The sequence below is a fragment of the Phyllobates terribilis genome, unplaced genomic scaffold, assembly GCF_046119375.1.
Source record: "Phyllobates terribilis strain yellow unplaced genomic scaffold, ASM4611937v1 Scaffold_9__5_contigs__length_417890890, whole genome shotgun sequence".
NCBI lineage: Eukaryota > Metazoa > Chordata > Amphibia > Anura > Dendrobatidae > Phyllobates > Phyllobates terribilis.
In genome coordinates, this window is record NW_027362769.1 from 140,601,430 (window position 1) to 140,619,940 (window position 18,511).

The 18,511-nt window shown below is 42.5% G+C and overlaps 1 protein-coding gene across 6 annotated transcripts in view; it reads left to right on the top strand.

Annotated features, from left to right (window-relative positions):
• The window catches only part of RBMS1 (RNA binding motif single stranded interacting protein 1), a 383,160-nt gene that overhangs the window by 343,581 nt on the left and 21,068 nt on the right, over positions 1–18,511 (top strand). For 3 of the 6 annotated variants that reach the window (XM_073647067.1, XM_073647068.1, XM_073647073.1), the window contains exons 7-9: positions 9,562–9,677; positions 13,058–13,116; positions 14,214–14,307. In XM_073647067.1, coding sequence (XP_073503168.1) covers positions 9,562–9,677; positions 13,058–13,116; positions 14,214–14,307 — 269 coding nt within the window. The remainder of the gene's footprint in view (positions 1–9,561; positions 9,678–13,057; positions 13,117–14,213; positions 14,308–18,511) is intronic. The other 3 variants (XM_073647069.1, XM_073647072.1, XM_073647071.1) reach the window with 3 other exon arrangements.

Genomic DNA, 18,511 nt, shown 5'->3' on the forward strand with positions numbered 1-18,511 from the left:
AATGTATAGATGTGAAGAATGAAGTGCTCATAAAATGATTAGACTTTCAAACTAATCTTTTAGACCCCCAAAAAAATATTTAAAGAAATGTTTCCATAGTAACAGACTACAAACAATCTGTATGTAGTCTGATCTACAGGATTGCCCATATATTGCACTTTTTCCCCAATGGAGAGCATGAGAAAACTGCATGTAAAGCAAAATAAATAAAAATAATTAGCATTTTTAGGCTCAGAATTGCATTTTTTCTGTGTTTTAAAAATGCATCTAAAAAAAGTAGCATCAAATCGACACAAATGCATAAAAAGGCAATAATCAGAGTAGATTGCTAATGTGTAATGTGAAAAAAAAAAATGGTTTTCTACCTGGCCAAAAGAATTTTTTTTTTTTAATGCCATCATCAGGAATGATTGAATCATGTATTTCTCAGGTCTGTGAATCAGGAGGATGAGTGATTTAGAAATAAATGTAATTATATATGATTCACCACAGATACATCAATAGGCACACCTTCCAGATACAGCATCCGTGCTGTAATTATAGCATATGCTGGGGGGGGGGGGGGGAGATTTATGAGCTACTTGCAAAAAAAAAAAAACGTGAAACCTCATTACATGACTTATGGATTTGATGGCATCACTGTTGGCGTTGCGCTGTCATCCTGATAAGGGGTAATTTATATCAGAATTATCGCAACACTATGTCTCATGTTTTAATTCCGGCTGAGTATTTTCAGATCTGCCTCTCATGAGGTGTATGTTCTTATTGAGGCGTGTTGGATCTATAAAAGCTTTATATAGTTACTTTTATAGCCTTTTGGTGTGGTGGAGCTGTTAGTAATTGCATATAAAATTCAACATAATGGGCGATTGTGCAGAATAAAATACTAAGTTGCATTTAATTAAAAGGACTTGAAATTTAAAGAGACTGCTGTGAAGGTGATGCGCCCCCTGGGCCTGTGCTGCTTCTGCTGCGCAGGGGAATACCCGGAGCCGGATCCGTTGGGGGTGGTAGTCCTCGTGGCGGTGACCCGGTCCGTGCCCAGGGTGTCAAACTAAGTGGCGATGTTTTTAGTGGCAGATGTGATATTGTTCGACTACGCCACCCGTTGAATGCGGTTACGAAACCGCCGCTGCAGGGCAGACCGCTGAGGCCGGTGGTACAGTTGTGCAGCGTGGGTAGTATAACCCCCAACGGGAGGGGTATGGCCTCAGGGCAGCGGACGTGGATGATGGGGATGGTAGAATTGCACGCAGGCACCAGGAACCACTCAGAGACGGTGCGGTGTAGTTCAGGGTCTTTACTGGTGACAAAGATAGACCCTCCCGGGAGTACTGGCTAGCGGTCGGGGTCTGGTCAGTCCGTGAGCAGACAGGATCTCCCCTGGCCAGGCGGAGTTGTAGGCCTCCCCAACTAACTGTACTCTTCTTGGCTACCTTGCTAGAAGCGGGTAAAAGTAGCCCACGTCCCTGAGTGTACCGTGTGGTGCTCACCCGTATGGCCGGTGACTCGGGGCCTTCTGGTAGCCTCCGCTCCAGGACGGCGGTGCTGGTCCCTTGCGTGTGACCGTGCCTTCGGGTTTCTTGGCCAGAGGTCCTGAAATCCCCTGCCGGTCGGTTTCTGCTGCTGGGTATGGAACTGTCCCCACAGCCTCGGACTCCGTGTCCGGTGAGATCTCTCCAGTCCGGACGAGCTCTACAGCTTCCAGTCCCGGACTCCTTTTATCACTGCTCCCACAGAGCTCCTGTTGTCACTTTCCCTGCAACTGCTCCACACCAGACCAGACTATGTCTCTGTCTCTGTCTGTGTTCTTCTTCTAACCCCACCTCAGCCCCAGTTTATATAGGGGAAGTTCTTCCCCTCCCAGGACTGGGCAGGAGGTGTGGCATGCTTAGGGTTCCTGACCAGGAGACCTCCCACCTGCTCACAGACGTAATATTGCTATTACTGTGGTAACCAGAACCCTGGGGTGCCACAAAGGCTTTGGACCCCTTTTGAAATTGGGGGGGGTGAATGATTTTTACTTGTTTAGTAGATACCTTTTCATATAATAAAATTGCATTAAAGCCCAGCCATACACATTAGAAGGCCGTAGGCCGAACAATGCTTTCACCGATCATTCGGCTAACAGCCATCTTGGCGGTCTCTCCCATACACAGGAGCACTCATACGGCCAAGCGCTCCTGTTTTCTCTGAGAGAGCCATCGCCAGACATCTTTTTCGGTGGCTTATCTCTTGGAGAACAAAGCGATTAGCAGTCCGATATCGGACATGCCTGATCAAAGTTTTCCCCAACGATCCGTGGTCTGCGGCCCCCATACACATTAAACTGTTGGCCTAACCCGTCAGTATCTGTGGATTCAGCCAGCATTATTTTAATGTGTATGAGGGCCTAAGGTTTCAGTCTGCAATTTTCATTCCTTTTACTTTGCACCCTGGTCCAAGTTTCAGATTTTTCTCTTGTAGGATTGTCTCTCTCAGTAATGTAGGCTGAATGTGAAATCTGTGTATATCCAGGGTGCTGCTGACCTCGCTTGCTTTCTTGTATCAGCACAGCTCCAATACTGTACTATTATTTTCTTCTTTTAGAGCATTTTTATTTGCCATGTGACATACTTTCTCCCCAGTCCACTACAGACTTATTTCCCCTGCTCCCTACTTGTTGCTATCTCTAACCCTGAGAGAAGGGAGATCTGTCAGAACAAGGAGCGGGCACTCTGATGGGTTTGTAACATTTTTGCAGATCACTGAGCGAGATAAAGGAATGGCAGACGCTCTGCAGCTACAAAATGGTGGAATTTTTTTTGAGAAGTTATTTTACAAAATGGGAAATTTTTTAAGCAAATGCTTGATATTGTTTTATGGTTTGCTCACAAGGGAAGGAATGTCTCATTTATGTGTCCTAATCCGATGTATGGAGCAAATTGTCTCTTCTGAGCCATACATTAGTTTATTTGGATGTTCACTTTTTTTTTCTTTTTAACAAATGTACAACGCAGCCTGTCGACAGCAACCGGCCTTACTGACAGTTTCTAGATGCGAACAGAATTTTTCTTCTATCCTGGACGTTATATTTCGGTATGCTAATGTTAATTAGCATAACCATGCCCTATTGCAGTCAGGTTCACTAGACAATCTATCAAAATTCAGTGCGTGAAGTTTTAAGACAATCTTACTCATTAGCTGAAAGTCGGCTCAACGTGCTGATTTCGTTGGGGCCAGCTGATCATCTGATATTTATGGAGGCCTCCTGACTTTCCTCCCAATAGATGACAAGGGAAAGAAGGGCCAGTCAGTTGAAACTTGACCGCCAATCCTTCAGGGAAGATGAACCGCTCTCAGGTGTCCAGTAGCTTTCTCCCCTCTCCCCGTTAAAAACACACGAACACTCAGCCGAGCACCAATCTGTATAGGGGAGTCTGGAGAGCGCTATTTCATGTCTATGGCCAGCTTTAGTAAAGGTTCACTTGCCTGAATCTGTGGAGAAGTGAATGTCCGTGCTGAACACTGACATTAAAGAAGTCATTAAATAATTTTAGTGTTTGGTTTTCTCTAAAATAAGATTAATAGTTCTATAAAGTTTGCAAAACATTCTCTAAGACCCTGATCCTCCAACAATAAATAAGACCCCAGCCCTCTAAACTCTTGCAGACCCCAGATCAGACTGCTAAACTTAAACTCCATATCCGAACCCTAAACTTATTCAGACCTCTAAAATGAAATTGCATCCAACATTCGAGCCATAGAATTGGCTCTTACCCAAGAACTGACCCTAAAATTAATTTGGAACCTGTAGAGGTGACCGGAATTCATATGCTTGACTTAACATGATTTCCTGGTGCTGTCGACTTGGTGTTGGAATCTTATTTGTCAGGCTATGGCGGTGGATTTGCTCCTAATTTCAAGCCTGCCATCATAGACTTGTTGAAGTAGGCCCTTGCCCTCCACTTTTGCTTCCATAATGGATGTTCTGTGGGATCTGTATTGGGACGGCTGCCCACTATTTGAGGACCACACTCTGTAGTATCTGAATCCACAATACATCCAGGTTGTGCATGCCATAGACAAAAACTAGACAGGACCTGTGCCTAGGGTGGTCCGAACCCAAGCAGGTCTTTCTCCAGAAGAACTGCATTATTGGCAAACCTAGAGATATGGGATTAACGGAAGTGTATAGGGATGGCCTGAACTCGAGCAGATCTTTTTTTCTCCAGAAGAACGGCATTGTTGGCAAACAGAGATGTGGAATTAGCTGAAATGTAGGCATGGCCCGAACCCAAGCAGGTCACTTTCTCCAGAAGAACGTCATTGTTGGCAAACATAGAGATGTGGAATTGGCTGAAGTGTAGGCATGGCCTAAACCCGAGCAGGTCGCTTTCTCCAGAAGAACGGCATTGTTGGCAAACATAGAGATGTGGAATTGGCTGAAGTGTAGGCATGGCTTGAACCCGAGCAGGTCGCTTTCTCCAGAAAAACGGAATTGTTGGCAAACATAGAGATGTGGAATTTGCTGAAGTGTAGGCATGGCCTGAACCCGAGCAGGTCGCTTTCTCCAGAAGAACGGCATTGTTGGCAAACCTAGAGATGTGGAATTAGCTGAAGTGTAGGCATGGCCCGAACCCAAGCAGGTCGCTTTCTCCAGAAGAACAGCATTGTTGGCAAACAGAGATGTGGAATTAGCTGAAGTGTAGGCATGGCCTGAACCCGAGCAGGTCGCTTTCTCCAGAACAGCATTGTTGGCAAACATAGAGATGTGGAATTTGCTGAAGTGTAGGCATGGCCCGAACCCAAGCAGGTCGCTTTCTCAAGAAGAACGGCATTGTTGGCAAACCTAGAGATGTGGAATTAGCTGAAGTGTAGGCATGGCCCGAACCCAAGCAGGTCGCTTTCTCCAGAAGAACAGCATTGTTGGCAAACAGAGATGTGGAATTAGCTGAAGTGTAGGAATGGCCCGAACCCGAGCAGGTCACTTTCTCCAGAAGAACGGTATTGTTGGCAAACAAGGATGTGAAATTAGCCCAAGTGTCGTGGAAAGGATAAGGAAAACGGATCCTAAGCCTTTTTTAATCATTTTTGTCCGGTTCCTGCACACACAGAAAACCCTTAGCTGTCCTCCTTCACTACCGCCCTACACAGTAGCTTTAATAACCACTGTTCATTGTTATTGCCTCCTCTGATCTTCGTAAATTGGACCAGCGTTCTATTCCACTTTTGCCTCGTAATACTCATGTGCTCCCCTGAAGACACCGTATTTATTCCCAGCTGCCCCTCTTTCCAATAAGAGCGAGCTCTGACTGAGCAGCCATTAGGAACGCATTGTTAATAAGATTGCCGCGCATCTTTGTTTCCGTCGTATCTAGCAGAGCTTTAATTATGAAGCCGTATCCGAGCCAGGATGTAGACATCGTCTCTTCCAGCCCTTTGTTAGAAGATGAGCTTGCTTCAGGCTGCGGTACATTCACAGAGACTGATCTGAGAGGGGATAAAATGGAATAATAAGTCTGGTTGAGCTGCCGTTCGCTCCCCCCGGTGCACCGCTCAGCAGGTATACTGGGATCGTTTCTGTAGATGCCAGCTAAAGACCGGAGAACAGGGCCGCAAGCATTAAATTGGCCCCAAAGAGAACTGTCGTTTTGCTTCAATCTCATCTATAACACCGGCCCCCCCTAACGGCAAAGTTTTACGATTAGGATGTGACTCCTTTTATTTCTCACCCTTCATAATTAATAGCGTATTATACCTTCTGTTGATTTGGAAGGTGCAACATATTATGAAATTTTACATTTTCTTGCATATCAGTTGGCAGGATGTGTCCTAACATGTGCACTCCCTGCAAATTGACTGATGTGTTAATTGACTATGTGAAAAAAGAAAATTCAGGCTGATGTAAAGGAAAGCGTCTGAGTGTAAACATAAATGAAGTATGGGGATGGCTGGCTGCAGGTTCTCACAAATGAGGTGTCTTGCTGGCTGTCATACTGCTGGCACCAGGAGGCACTCAGCCCCCGGCACCTCACACCAATCACTCTCCATATGCTTTTGCACAATTGTGCATTTTGAAGGCAAATGGCCTCTTAATGCTGTTGCCTTTTAAAAATGAGGATGCAAAGATGGAGATTGGTAACTACATTGTGTGTTGAGCTGTGCTCTTCTCCCTTTGGACACTGTATGTGTGGCCGTAGCAAGACTTGTTAATTGGAGAAGATGGTGGGCATCAGTCCCCACCGATCTTTTATCGAAGCAAAACGATGCCTTCGTTCAGCCGACAGCCATCTCTCCCATACACAGGAGCGATCGTTCATGCTGGGTTCTTCCGTTTTCTCTTAGAAAGCCACCAACGGGCATCCATTATCTGCGGGAGAACAAAGTGATCCACAGTCTGAAATCGTACATGCCCGATCAATATCTCCTCAATGAGAACTTGGCCTGCACCCCCATATACATTAGCTTGTCGGCTGAACCCGGGTTCAGCCCACGTTAGTCCTTTGATAAAGTCCTGGACAACCCCCCCCTGCAGATCAGTTGACGATCATATGACTAGTCCAAAGTAACTTATCCAAGTAGTCCAAGTAAAGTGGATGTGAGGATAAGGGCTCATGGTATATTTCCATTTTGTTACGGATTTTCTTGTGCAGTTTTATCTTATTTCTAAATCTAGTGCAGGAGCTGTCAATCATTGTTACCCCATGCAGCCAAACTATAGAGCATACACATCACACTCCGGCCCATGGGCCAAATCTGACTTGCAGGGTGGTTTATATTTGGCCCGCAACACGAGAACCATCACCCCTATGTGGTGCCATTATTCTGTATGGAGGACTATGTGGGGCCATTATTCTGTATGGAGGACTATGTGGTGCCATTATTCTGTATGGAGAACTATGTGGGGCCCCTTATACTGTATGGAGGACTATGTGGGGCTATTATACTGTATGGAGGACTATGTGGGGCCATTATTCTGTATGGAGGACTATGTGGGGCCATTATTCTATATGGAGGACTATGTGGTGCCATTATTCTGTATGGAGGACTATGTGGTGCCCCTTATACTGTATGGAGGACTATGTGGTGCCATTATTCTGTATGGAGGACTATGTGGTGCCATTATTCTGTATGGAGAACTATGTGGGGCCCCTTATACTGTATGGAGGACTATGTGGTGCCATTATTCTGTATGGAGGACTATGTGGTGCCATTATTCTGTATGGAGGACTATGTGGGGCCCCTTATACTGTATGGAGGACTATGTGGGGCCGTTATACTGTATGGAGAACTATGTGGGGCCCCTTATACTGTATGGAGGACTATGTGGGGCTGTTATACTGTATGGAGGACTATGTGGGGCTGTTATACTGTATGGAGGACTGTGGGGGCCATTATTCTGTATGGAGAACTATGTGGGGCCCCTTATACTGTATGGAGGACTATTTGGGGCTGTTATTCTGTATGGAGGACTATGTGGGGCTGTTATTCTGTATGGAGGACTATGTGGGGCTGTTATTCTGTATGGAGGACTATGTGGGGGCCGTTATTCTGTATGGAGGACTATGTGGGGCCCACTATTCTGTGTGGACGACTATAAGAACCAAAGTTCAGATAAAAGTATACGTCAAATTATATATGTTTTATAAGGTGTATATATATTAACATTCACTTTAATAGGCAGATAACTGACATGGTCATATCTGCAAATACATAAATCAATAGAACTAAATATGACCACTTCACATAATACAAAAGTACGATATCCTATAAATAAATCTTTATTAGGTTACAATGGATAAAAACACTAAAAGCGACACACCGCAGGAGGACATCATAAGTAAAGTGAAAAAATGTGCAATTCAGAACAGTGTATGTTATATATCATAGGATTTACCATATATAAATGGATCCATAACAATACAAGAAAGTGCATATTAACTCCTGAATACCAGCAATTTACAGAAGGGGCATATCTAAAGATCACATATGTATAATCTAGTGATATAGAAAAGTCTCCCATATAGTGATCTAGTAATGTAAAATAGTCTCCCATGTAATAATCTAGTGGTGTGGAAACAGTCTCCCATTAGGTATACCACCACTATTAACAGAGCACCTATGTCAGATTATATCCATTGATTCAAAGGGCACACAAATATGTAAGGTGTACAGACCTTGTGTCATAACCTCCTCGCGGTATGGCGCCACAACGTCTTGACACGCATTTCGGCGTCTGTCTTCATCAGGGTAATATTTAGTTCTATTGGTTTATGTATGGAGGACTATGTGAGGCCCATTATTCTGTATGGAGGACTTTGTGGGGTCCAGTATTCTGTATGGAGGACTTTGTGGGGTCATTATATTGTATGGAGGACTTTGTGGGGCCCATTATTCTATATGGAGGACTATGTGAAGCCCATTATTCTGTATGGAGGACTTTGTGGGGTCCAGTATTCTGTATGGAGGACTTTGTGGGGTCATTATATTGTATGAAGGACTATGTGGGGCCCATTATTCTATATGGAGGACTATGTGGGGCCCATTATTCTGTATGGAGGACTTTGTGGGGTCCAGTATTCTGTATGGAGGACTTTGTGGGGTCATTATATTGTATGGAGGACTTTGTGGGGCCCATTATTCTGTATGGAGGACTATGTGGGGCCCAGTATTTGATATGGAGGACTATATGGGGCCCATTATTTGGTATGGAGCATTATGTGGGGCTCATTATTTGGTATGGAGGACTATGGGTGGGGCCCATTATTTGGTATGGAGGACTATGGGTGGGGCCCATTATTTGGTATGGAGGACTATGGACGGGGCCCATTATTTGGTATGGAGGACTATGGGTGGGGCCCATTATTTGGTATGGAGGACTATGGGTGGGGCCCATTATTTGGTAATGGAGGACTATGGACGGGGCCCATTATTTGGTATGGAGGACTATGGGTGGGGCCCATTATTTGGTATGGAGGACTATGGGTGGGGCCCATTATTTGGTATGGAGGACTATGGGTGGGGCCCATTATTTGGTATGGAGGACTATGGGTGGGGCCCATTATTTGGTATGGAGGACTATGGACTGGGGCCCATTATTTGGTATGGAGGACTATGGGTGGGGCCCATTATTTGGTATGGAGGACTATGGGTGGGGCCCATTATTTGGTATGGAGGACTATGGGTGGGGCCCATTATTTGGTATGGAGGACTATGGGTGGGGCCCATTATTTGGTATGGAGGACTATGGGTGGGGCCCATTATTCTGTGTACTGGTTGGCCCGAGACCTTGTCCAAGATTTTCATTTTGACCCTCTGTGTGTTTGAGTTTGACATCCCTGCTATAGAGAGAGGTGCTTTTTATAGAAGTACCAAATAACTTGTAGCAAAATAGCTAAATTTAGTTCTGACTTGTTATAGTGAGCAACAATAGTTGTATAAAAGTTTATGTGACTAATACTGACTATTTACCATGCTGAGACGTCCTCCGTGCCTCCTTACTGAGGAAACTGCTCGATAAATGAATTGGCTCTTATTTTTTGGCTCTTATTTGTCCACCTTTTTTGTTCCTTTCTGCAGCCCCAACAGAAGCCCTGCTTTGCAAGTTTGCTGATGGAGGACAGAAGAAGAGACAGACCCAGAACAAATACGTCCAGAATGGAAGAGCCTGGCCGAGAGAGGGCGAGGTGAGACTTGTAAGTCTTTCCATAAAATTTCAGGGTGGGGGCATGAATGAGTAGCTTAAAAACATGACTCACATAAGACTTCTTGGCTTGGAGCAGGCATGGCTTGGGTGTGTGTGACAGGTTGGTGCCCTCCTTTCTGCAGCTGCTCGCTCTGGGGATTTGCTTGTGCTTTGCTTTCATGCTCATCCCTGACCTTCTCACACCAATGCGGTTTATAAGCTGCAAACCAGAGAGATCTATTAACTACCATGCGTTCCGATGCAGATTCTTTATATGCAAAAAAGATGCACATGTTTATGCCTTGTTGTAAGCTCTGAATGACAAACCCCCCCAGTTGCTGAGTGGTGTTGACTTAGCGCTGCTGGAATCCCATGTGCACTTTTGCAGTCCATGTATAGAAACTAAAAATCAGCAACTTTGCAAAAAGGGCTATTCTCACAATTGTTCTTCCCCATCCATAGAATAGGGAGTAATTTTCTGATCGCCAAGGATCTAACTGCTGGGATCCACAGTCATCCTGAGAACTGGGGCTTTCCATCCTGTCTGAATTGAGTGGAGGTCGAGTGTACGCAGCGCTCTTATTTCCAGCAGTCTCATGCATGCCTCTATTATAGTCTTGTTCCTAGAATCCAGAGCCCTTGTTCTCAGAATCGCTAGGGCTAGCCACTATCTTTATTTCAATTGTGGGAATACCCCTGATTGAAAAAATATCCTACCATTTTTCTGTGTAGGTTCTATGCAGAGCTTATCAGCCTTTATTACAAGCAGGAGCTGACATGGCCTGAAGAAGGCCGCTTTGAAAGAACCTTATATGGGTCCTTTGCAGTCCAATAGTTCATCAGAATGCATAATTCCACCTACTCTTGGTATCTATCTCTTGGTAGGTTATCAAAATGAAGGGGCAGATGACTAGGAATAACAGGTCTGTAGGCTTAAGGCTCCCATAGACCTTAGACTTTAAGTCTGCTAAACCTGCAGATATTGACTGATTTGGTCAACGATCTAATGTGTATTGGGGCGTGCCGGCCAACTGATCGTTGGGAGAGATGATCGTGCATGTCTGATTTTGGACTGCCGATCTTATTGTTCTCCCTCCGATAAGCCACCTGCCAATGTCGGTCAGTGGCTTTCTCATAGAGCACACAGGAGCGCTCGACCGAACGAGCGCTCCTGTGTATGGGACAGTTTGCTAAGATGGCTGTCGGCCGAAGCATCGTTTGTCCATCCAGTGTGTATGGCCAACTTTTGGCTACTCACAAGGTTTGTTTCTAGTATACAAGTGCTTCTCACTAAATTAGAATATTATCAAAAAGTTAATTTATTTCAGTTCTTCAATACAAAAAGTGAAACTCATATATTATATAGAGTCATTACAAACAGAGTGATCTATTTCAAGTGTTTTTCTGTTAATGTTGATGATTATGGCTTACAGCCAATGAAAACACAAAAGTCATTATCTCAGTAAATTGGAATAATTAACAAAAAACACCTGCAAAGGCTTCCTAAGCGTTTAAAAAGGTCCCTTAGTCTGTTTCAGTAGGCTCCACAATCATGGGGAAGACTGCTGACTTGACAATGTCCAGAAGGCAGTCATTGACACTCCACAAGGAGGGTAAGCCACAAAAGGTCATTGCTAAAAAAGCTGGCTGTTCAGAGTGCTGTATCTAAGCATATTAATGGAAAGTTGAGTGGAAGGAAAAAGTGTGCTAGAAAAAGGTGCACAAGCAACCGGGATAACCGCAGCCTTGAAAGGATTGGTAAGAAAAGGCCCTTCAAAAATTTGGGGGAGATTCACAAGGAGTGGACTGCTGCTGGAGTCATTGCTTCAAGAGCCACCACACACAGATGTATCCAGGACATGGGCTACAAATGTCACATTACTTGTGTCAAGCTACTCATGACCAATAGACAACGCCAGAAGCGTCTTACCTGGGCCAAGGAGAAAAAGACCTGGACTGTTGCTCAGTGTCCAAGGTGTTGTTTTCAGATGAAAGTAAATTTTGCATTTCATTTGGAAATGAAAGTCCCAGTGTCTGGAGGAAGAGTGCAGAGGCCACAATCCAAGCTGCTGGAGGTCTAGTGTGAAGTTTCCACAATCAGTGATGGTTTGGGGAGCCATGTCATCTGCTGGTGTCAGCGCAGCCGTCTACCAGGACATTTTACAGCACTTCATGCTTCCCTCTGCCGACAAGCTTTTTGGAGATGGAAATGTCATTCTCCAGCAGGACTTGGCCCCTGTCCACACTGCCAAAAGTACCAATACCTGGTTTACACACAACAGTATCACTGTGCTTGATTGGCAGCAAACTCGCCTGACCTTAACCCCATAGAGAATCTATTATAGAGAATCTATGGGGTATTGCCAAGAGGAAGATGAGAGACACCAGACCCAACAATGCAGACGAGCTGAAGGCTGCTATCAAAGTATCCTGGGCTCCATAACACCTCAGCAGTGCCACAGGCTGATCGCCTCCATGCCACGCCGCATTGATGCAAAAGGAGCCCGACCAAGTATTGAGGGCATTTACTGAACATACATTTCAGTAGGACAAGATTTCGGAGTTTAAAAACATTTTTCAAGCTGCTGTTATAAAGTATTCTAATTTACTGAGATAATTACTTTTGTGTTTTCATTGCCTGTAAGCCATAATCCTCAACATTAACAGAAATAAACACTTGAAATAGATCACTCTGTTTGTAATGACTCTATATAATGAGTTTCACTTTTTGTATTGAAGAATTGAAATAAATTAACTTTTTGATGATATTCTAATTTAGTGAGAAGCGCTTGTACATCCATGGAGACATGTAGTTCTGCGTAGGAGCTGTAGACAGAAAAACAATAAAATCTTTTATATTTATCCAACTTGAAACTTGCTTGCTTTTCATTTAAGATGTAATGGGACAAAAGAAAAATTGCTGCTAAAGCGGACATATCCTTATATATTTGCCATTGCATTTTGAACAACTTTACAAAACTCTTGTGCTTGTTTGAGTTTTTGAGGCGGATTTGGAGAAATTCCGCTCCAAAACAGCCTCAAAAAATTGTGTGCACTCTTAGCTGGTTTTTAGTTGTAAAATGCGTTGTGGATAACATAAATTCAGTAAGTTAGCAAGAAGTAGGAGACAAACAAGAGGGTGACCGCAGAGATGGTGGTGATAGAAACGCATAGATCTGCATAGGAGCTGTATGTATAAAACAGGCCAGGTATTTGTAACGTTGCTCTTTTAATTATTTTAATGCACAAGAGTAATATAATTATTATTAGCCTTTTAATTAAGAAATAGACTTTAAAAATTGATCATTTATAATTTGCTTTATTCTTTTTTTCTAATTGATACCTGTTTGCTATGTGGGATGGTCATAAGGACATGTTTCTTCTTCACAGGCTGGAATGACGCTGACTTATGATCCCACTGCTGCTATTCAAAATGGGTATGTCAGAAGGTGATTTTCCCAGCTCTAAACTTTTTTTATTTCATGTTTGTGTTGTCCATTTAGTGAAGTATACAGTGCCTCCGTGTAATAACAGAGTTCAGAACACGGAAGGGTGGTAGGTTTTACCAGAAACCTTCACAATTGCCTAAATGGATAGGAACAAGTTTACCTTTCTTCCACCATATTCACTAGAATTTTTATTGGGTATTTTTTTAAATTAATGATGTGTTATACTCAACATGAAATTATTAAAATGTAACTGGTGGACTGAGGTTCCAATTTTATGAACTTTACAATCTTGCTGTTTAATTGAGAGCACTATTTTTTCAATGCTGCAATAGTTTTTGTTGCTGGTGTGTCTGCAGTAGACAACAGCATACTATTTCCTCCAGGGGCCGCCACCACAATTGAGTAAACCGAACACAAAAGTTCTCTTAACATGTTTCGCCTCTAAACCGGCTTCATCAGGATACACAAGTTCTTATAACCTATATCCTCTGATACCGGTTTAGTGGCTAAACATGTCTTGTATGTTAGTATTTATTAATTATGCTGGTGGTTCTAGGACTATGGGGGTTTGTGTTGAGAAATACTGCTCTCCATTAGACAACAGTATTGGAAAATCTACAAATAAGGGACTTAATCCTGCATTTTTTAATGCTTAATCAAAAATTATAAAAAAAAAAAATGCAAGCATATGGCCTATTTGTTTTATGCTTAGCATATTTTAATGTTTATTCCCATGTTTCACATTTCTGGCATATCCAAAGGATATTTGTTGGGGAAGGGGGGTGTTCTTAAAAATCAAATAAAAATGTGGATATGCCAATTTTTAAAAGATGGGTTTTAACCCTTTGATACTACAAAGTATGAATAAAATATGAACCTGCGCCTTCTTCTTTGTGTAACCACACCCATTGTGTATGAAGCCCCTTCCTCTCATTGCAAGTCTAGATTATCTATTGGTTTCGCCATTCCTCCGATACCTGTCACAATGTTGCAGTATGGGATTATCTTGTAGTTCAGATTTCATAGTATAGCTTTTCATTTATCATGGGATGACACTTTTTAGACTTTTTTTGTGACCTATTTTATATATTTTGCAGGTTCTATCCCCCGCCATACAGCATTGCCACAAACAGAATGATTACCCAAACATCCATCACCCCCTATATTGCATCTCCCGTCTCAACGTACCAGGTGAGCCGCTCATAACCTGAGATGTCACTCTCATTAAGGCCACGTTCACACAGTCCATATTCGGTCAGTATTTTACATCAGTATTTGTAAGTCAAAACAAGGAATGGGTGATAAATACAGAAGTGGTGACTTGTTTCTATTATACTTTTCCTCTGATTTTTTTCCACTCCTGGTTTTGGCTTGCACATACTGATGTAAAATACTGACCAAATACTGAACGTGTGAACGTGGCCTAAGGCTGATAGATCTGTGGGATTGAGCCCATTATCACTTAAATGGGTGTAATTAAAGATCCATGTCTTGTGCATTGTAGTGGTTCTCTTTGGTCTGTTACATGCCCCAGTTTCAGCTTTCCGGAACTTTTTTTGGCCGACAGCCTCTTCTTGCATGTGGACAATGAGTCAGGATTAATATAATTATTATTGTCCTACATGGAAACTTGTTCAAATTCTTCGTGTCGTCAGAAAATGACCTATTGTTTAAATAAGTTTTTTGTGATAAATGTATTTTGCGTAAAAAAAAAAGTTTGATTTAATGTTTGCACAATTTGTATATAATAAAAAAAATAAATAAATAAACCTTTCAGTTTTCACACTATCCAATGTGGCTATTTTAGAATTCCTGTTCTTTACAGAAGACTTTTTCAGAAGTCTCATTATCATTAGTAGCAAGATTAAAATGACCACTAACACCTCCTATGTAATACAGGATCCACCATTCACAATAGGTGATGTCACACCTCCCCCTCCCTTCACAATGACCTGTGCACATTCTCATTAGATGCTTCAATACATAAGATATATGGTCATTCTGTTCATTGTTGCTAATGCTAGTCATGGCCAAAAGTGTTGGCACCCTTGAAATTGTTCCCGAAAATTATTGCAATTACACCACATGTTTTGATGTACATATGTTTATTTCCTTTTTGTGTATTGGAACAACACAAAAAAAATTGAGAAAAAAGGAAAATTGGACATAATTTCACACTAACCCCCAAAAATGGGCCGGACAAAATTGTTGGCACCATCAACTTAATATTTGGTTGCACACCCAATCAGTCGCTTCCTATAACCATCAACAAGCTTCTTACACCTCTCAACTGGAATTTTGGACTTTTCTTTTGCAAACTGCTCCAGGTCTCTCATATTTGAAGGCGCCTTCTCTCAACAGCAATTTTAAGATCTTTCCACAGGTGATCAATGAGATTTTGATCCGGACTCATTGCTGCCACTTCAGAACTCTCCACCGCTTAGTTTCCATCCATTTTTGGGGACTTCTTGAAGTATGTTTGGGGTCATTGTCCTGCTTGAAGACGCGTGACCTAGGATACAAACCCAGCTTTCTGACATTGGGCACTACATTGTGTCTCAAAATCCTTTGGTAATCTTCAGATTTCATGATGCCTTGCACACAGTCAAGGCACCCTGTGCCAGAGGCTGCAAAACAATCCCAAAACATCTGTGAACCTCCACCATATTTGACTGTAGGTACTATGTTTCTCTCTCTGTAGGTCTCATTATGTGTTACTTGCCACAGGTGAATTTGAACGAGCATCACTTGCTTGAAACAGAGTTGTTTACCCACAATTTTGGAAAAGTGCTAACAATTTTGAAGGTTTTGTGTGAAATTATGTCCAATTTGCCGTTTTTTACGTTGTTCCAATACACGCAAAGTAAATAAACGTGTATAACAACCTGTGTAATCGCAATACATTTCTGTGAGGAATACTTAATTTTCTGGAACAATTTAAAGGGTGCCAACACTTTCGGCCATGACTGTACATGTGGCTTTCCTGAAAGAACAGTACGTATGAGTGTACATATAGCTGGCCAGTGTTTTTCTTTTCATAATACAGATCATGATATAAAAAAATATCATGTAACAAACCTGATTTAGAGACCCATTTTTGGTTTTTCTGATGACACACTATTTAAGGATAGGGCTAGAATCCACAATGCAATCTCTTATTACAGATGAATATAACTTAAGCAAACTTGCTTTTTTGGAGGGATTTTGGGAGTCCCATCCACTGATCTACATGGCAGCGCTCAGATTATCAGGGATTTGCTCTCATGAGCCGACCCCCGTATAATTTTTTTTTTCCGGAATATATTTTAAAGGGAGCTGATCAGTAGAATTTAGGCCCAGAAAACCCACCCATCTTTTCTCCAGGATGGTAACAGATTGACACTGATGTTCTTCTATATTCTGTCTCTGGAGCAAACTTTAAAAAGTATACTACAGTTTTATGACCTGTACAAGTCATTCGAGGTGGCGCCACTCCTTTTGAAGAGTCACACTTGGGGGTGGAGCTTCTATAGTCTAATGACCAGGAAGGAGTCATAGGGTTGAGTCGTTCCTTTCGAAGAGTCACACAGAACTGCTAAGTTGACAACACAAGCTAAGTAGTCACAAGTCTTTTCCGGTTGCATCTGATTCTTGTGCAGATGAAGCCTAGATTAGAAAACCTTGCTTTACTGCACATGTGCACGATGACATACAAAGCTTTTGAAATGCCAATCAGGAGGATGGCTTGTCAGGTTGACTCTTCTGAGAAGTGTCTCCACCCCCCTGACTCTTTACAAGTCGTTACAATACAATGTGTGCTGTTTTGAAATTATTTTATTTGTTACTATGTATCGGACAGAATAATGAAGGACATGATTATCAGAGTGTTACTATTCTGAATTACAGGTTGTTGGTGGATTTGGGGCTTTTTCTGACGTGTTCCCTTTTACTACAGGCCATCAATGTGTGATGGTGGTAGAGACCCAAGAATCAAGAGATTAACACACAGGCACATATATACACAGTCAGACTTCACCCATCATTCATGGATGACCAATCCTAAATACAGAATATCACAGTCTATTCCTGGAATACGCCTTTAAGGGATTATGAATAATCCAGTTAGATAAATTTCTTTCTGTACTGCCAATCCACCAGTGTATTTTAAATAGCGGCATGATGACCTAGATCCTCAGGCCGCCATGAAAACACTTTATTAAGTTATGTCGAGCAGGTCTCCTTCCCAAAAAACTAAGATTTTATTTAGAAGTCCAAGAAGCCTCCGCACACAATAGATGTAATTTTCTTAAATGGAAAAATACAGTCACGCAACACAGTCAAATTAATCCAAAAACTAGTAACATAATAAAAGTCGGGAGAGGCCCCAAAAATTCCTTCTCAGCCAAACCGGGAAACCGTCGTATCTAGTTTAAAGACTTTTCTTCCTGCCAGTTATTGCAATTTTTTACTTTTTTTTTCTTTCTATATTTCACCATTTTATTTGCACGGTATTTCAAGATTTTGTTTATATATAAAAAAAAAGTATAATAACGCCTCCGAGCAAATTCTGGGCTTCCATACCACGGCAGGTCATAAAAAGTGAAACTCATTATTCTCTCTGCTTGGCACAGACGAGTACATTGGGTCGTGCTTTCAACCACATGGTTTGGCCGGGGATGTGGGTGGTTAGAGCTTGACTGAAGTTTGAGCTCATGGACAATGGCAATTTTTAAGTTAAATTAAAAACTTCCATGGTATTTTGGGTATATGCAAATCAAATTAAAATGTGGATCCCAGGATTGGCCACAGACCACCAGTAATGTGTATTTTTGAGCTGTGATGTGGGCAAGAGTTCAGCCAGATTCATTCCTTTCGAAAACTGGGAGTTTGCCTGTGGCCTGCGCTAGAGAATGGTTGTAGTGTTTCTCCTCTGTACGGTACCTGCTATGTACACTGATGAAGGGGGCTATTTGGTCAACTAGTCTATATATGAGAGTGCAAAACTTCACTTTGAAAATGACGCTGTGATGACAACAATTCAGACATTGCTATAGACTAGACGAGACACTTCTGTCTGGAGTGTCTCTTTAAGGTGAATTCACATGGCGCTATACTAATGGAGTCTGATAGATGAGGGTCTCACGGCATCACTGGACTATTTTATTTTTATTATGAGCTTAAGAACTAAAAAGCAGGCAGCTGCTACCTGCCTGTATGTTGTGCCCGAAGCCGATCTTTGCCGGCACATCGCTATCACAGACCACTCCTGTCGGCGATTCATTGGCTTCTGCTGATGTCCACTCTGCTCTGTTGATGGAGGACAACTGCCAATATTATGCTGCTTGACAGCTGGCTCCCCACTGCCTAACTGCGGAGAACAAGCTGTCAATCAGCATGACGTCGGCAGTCACACCCC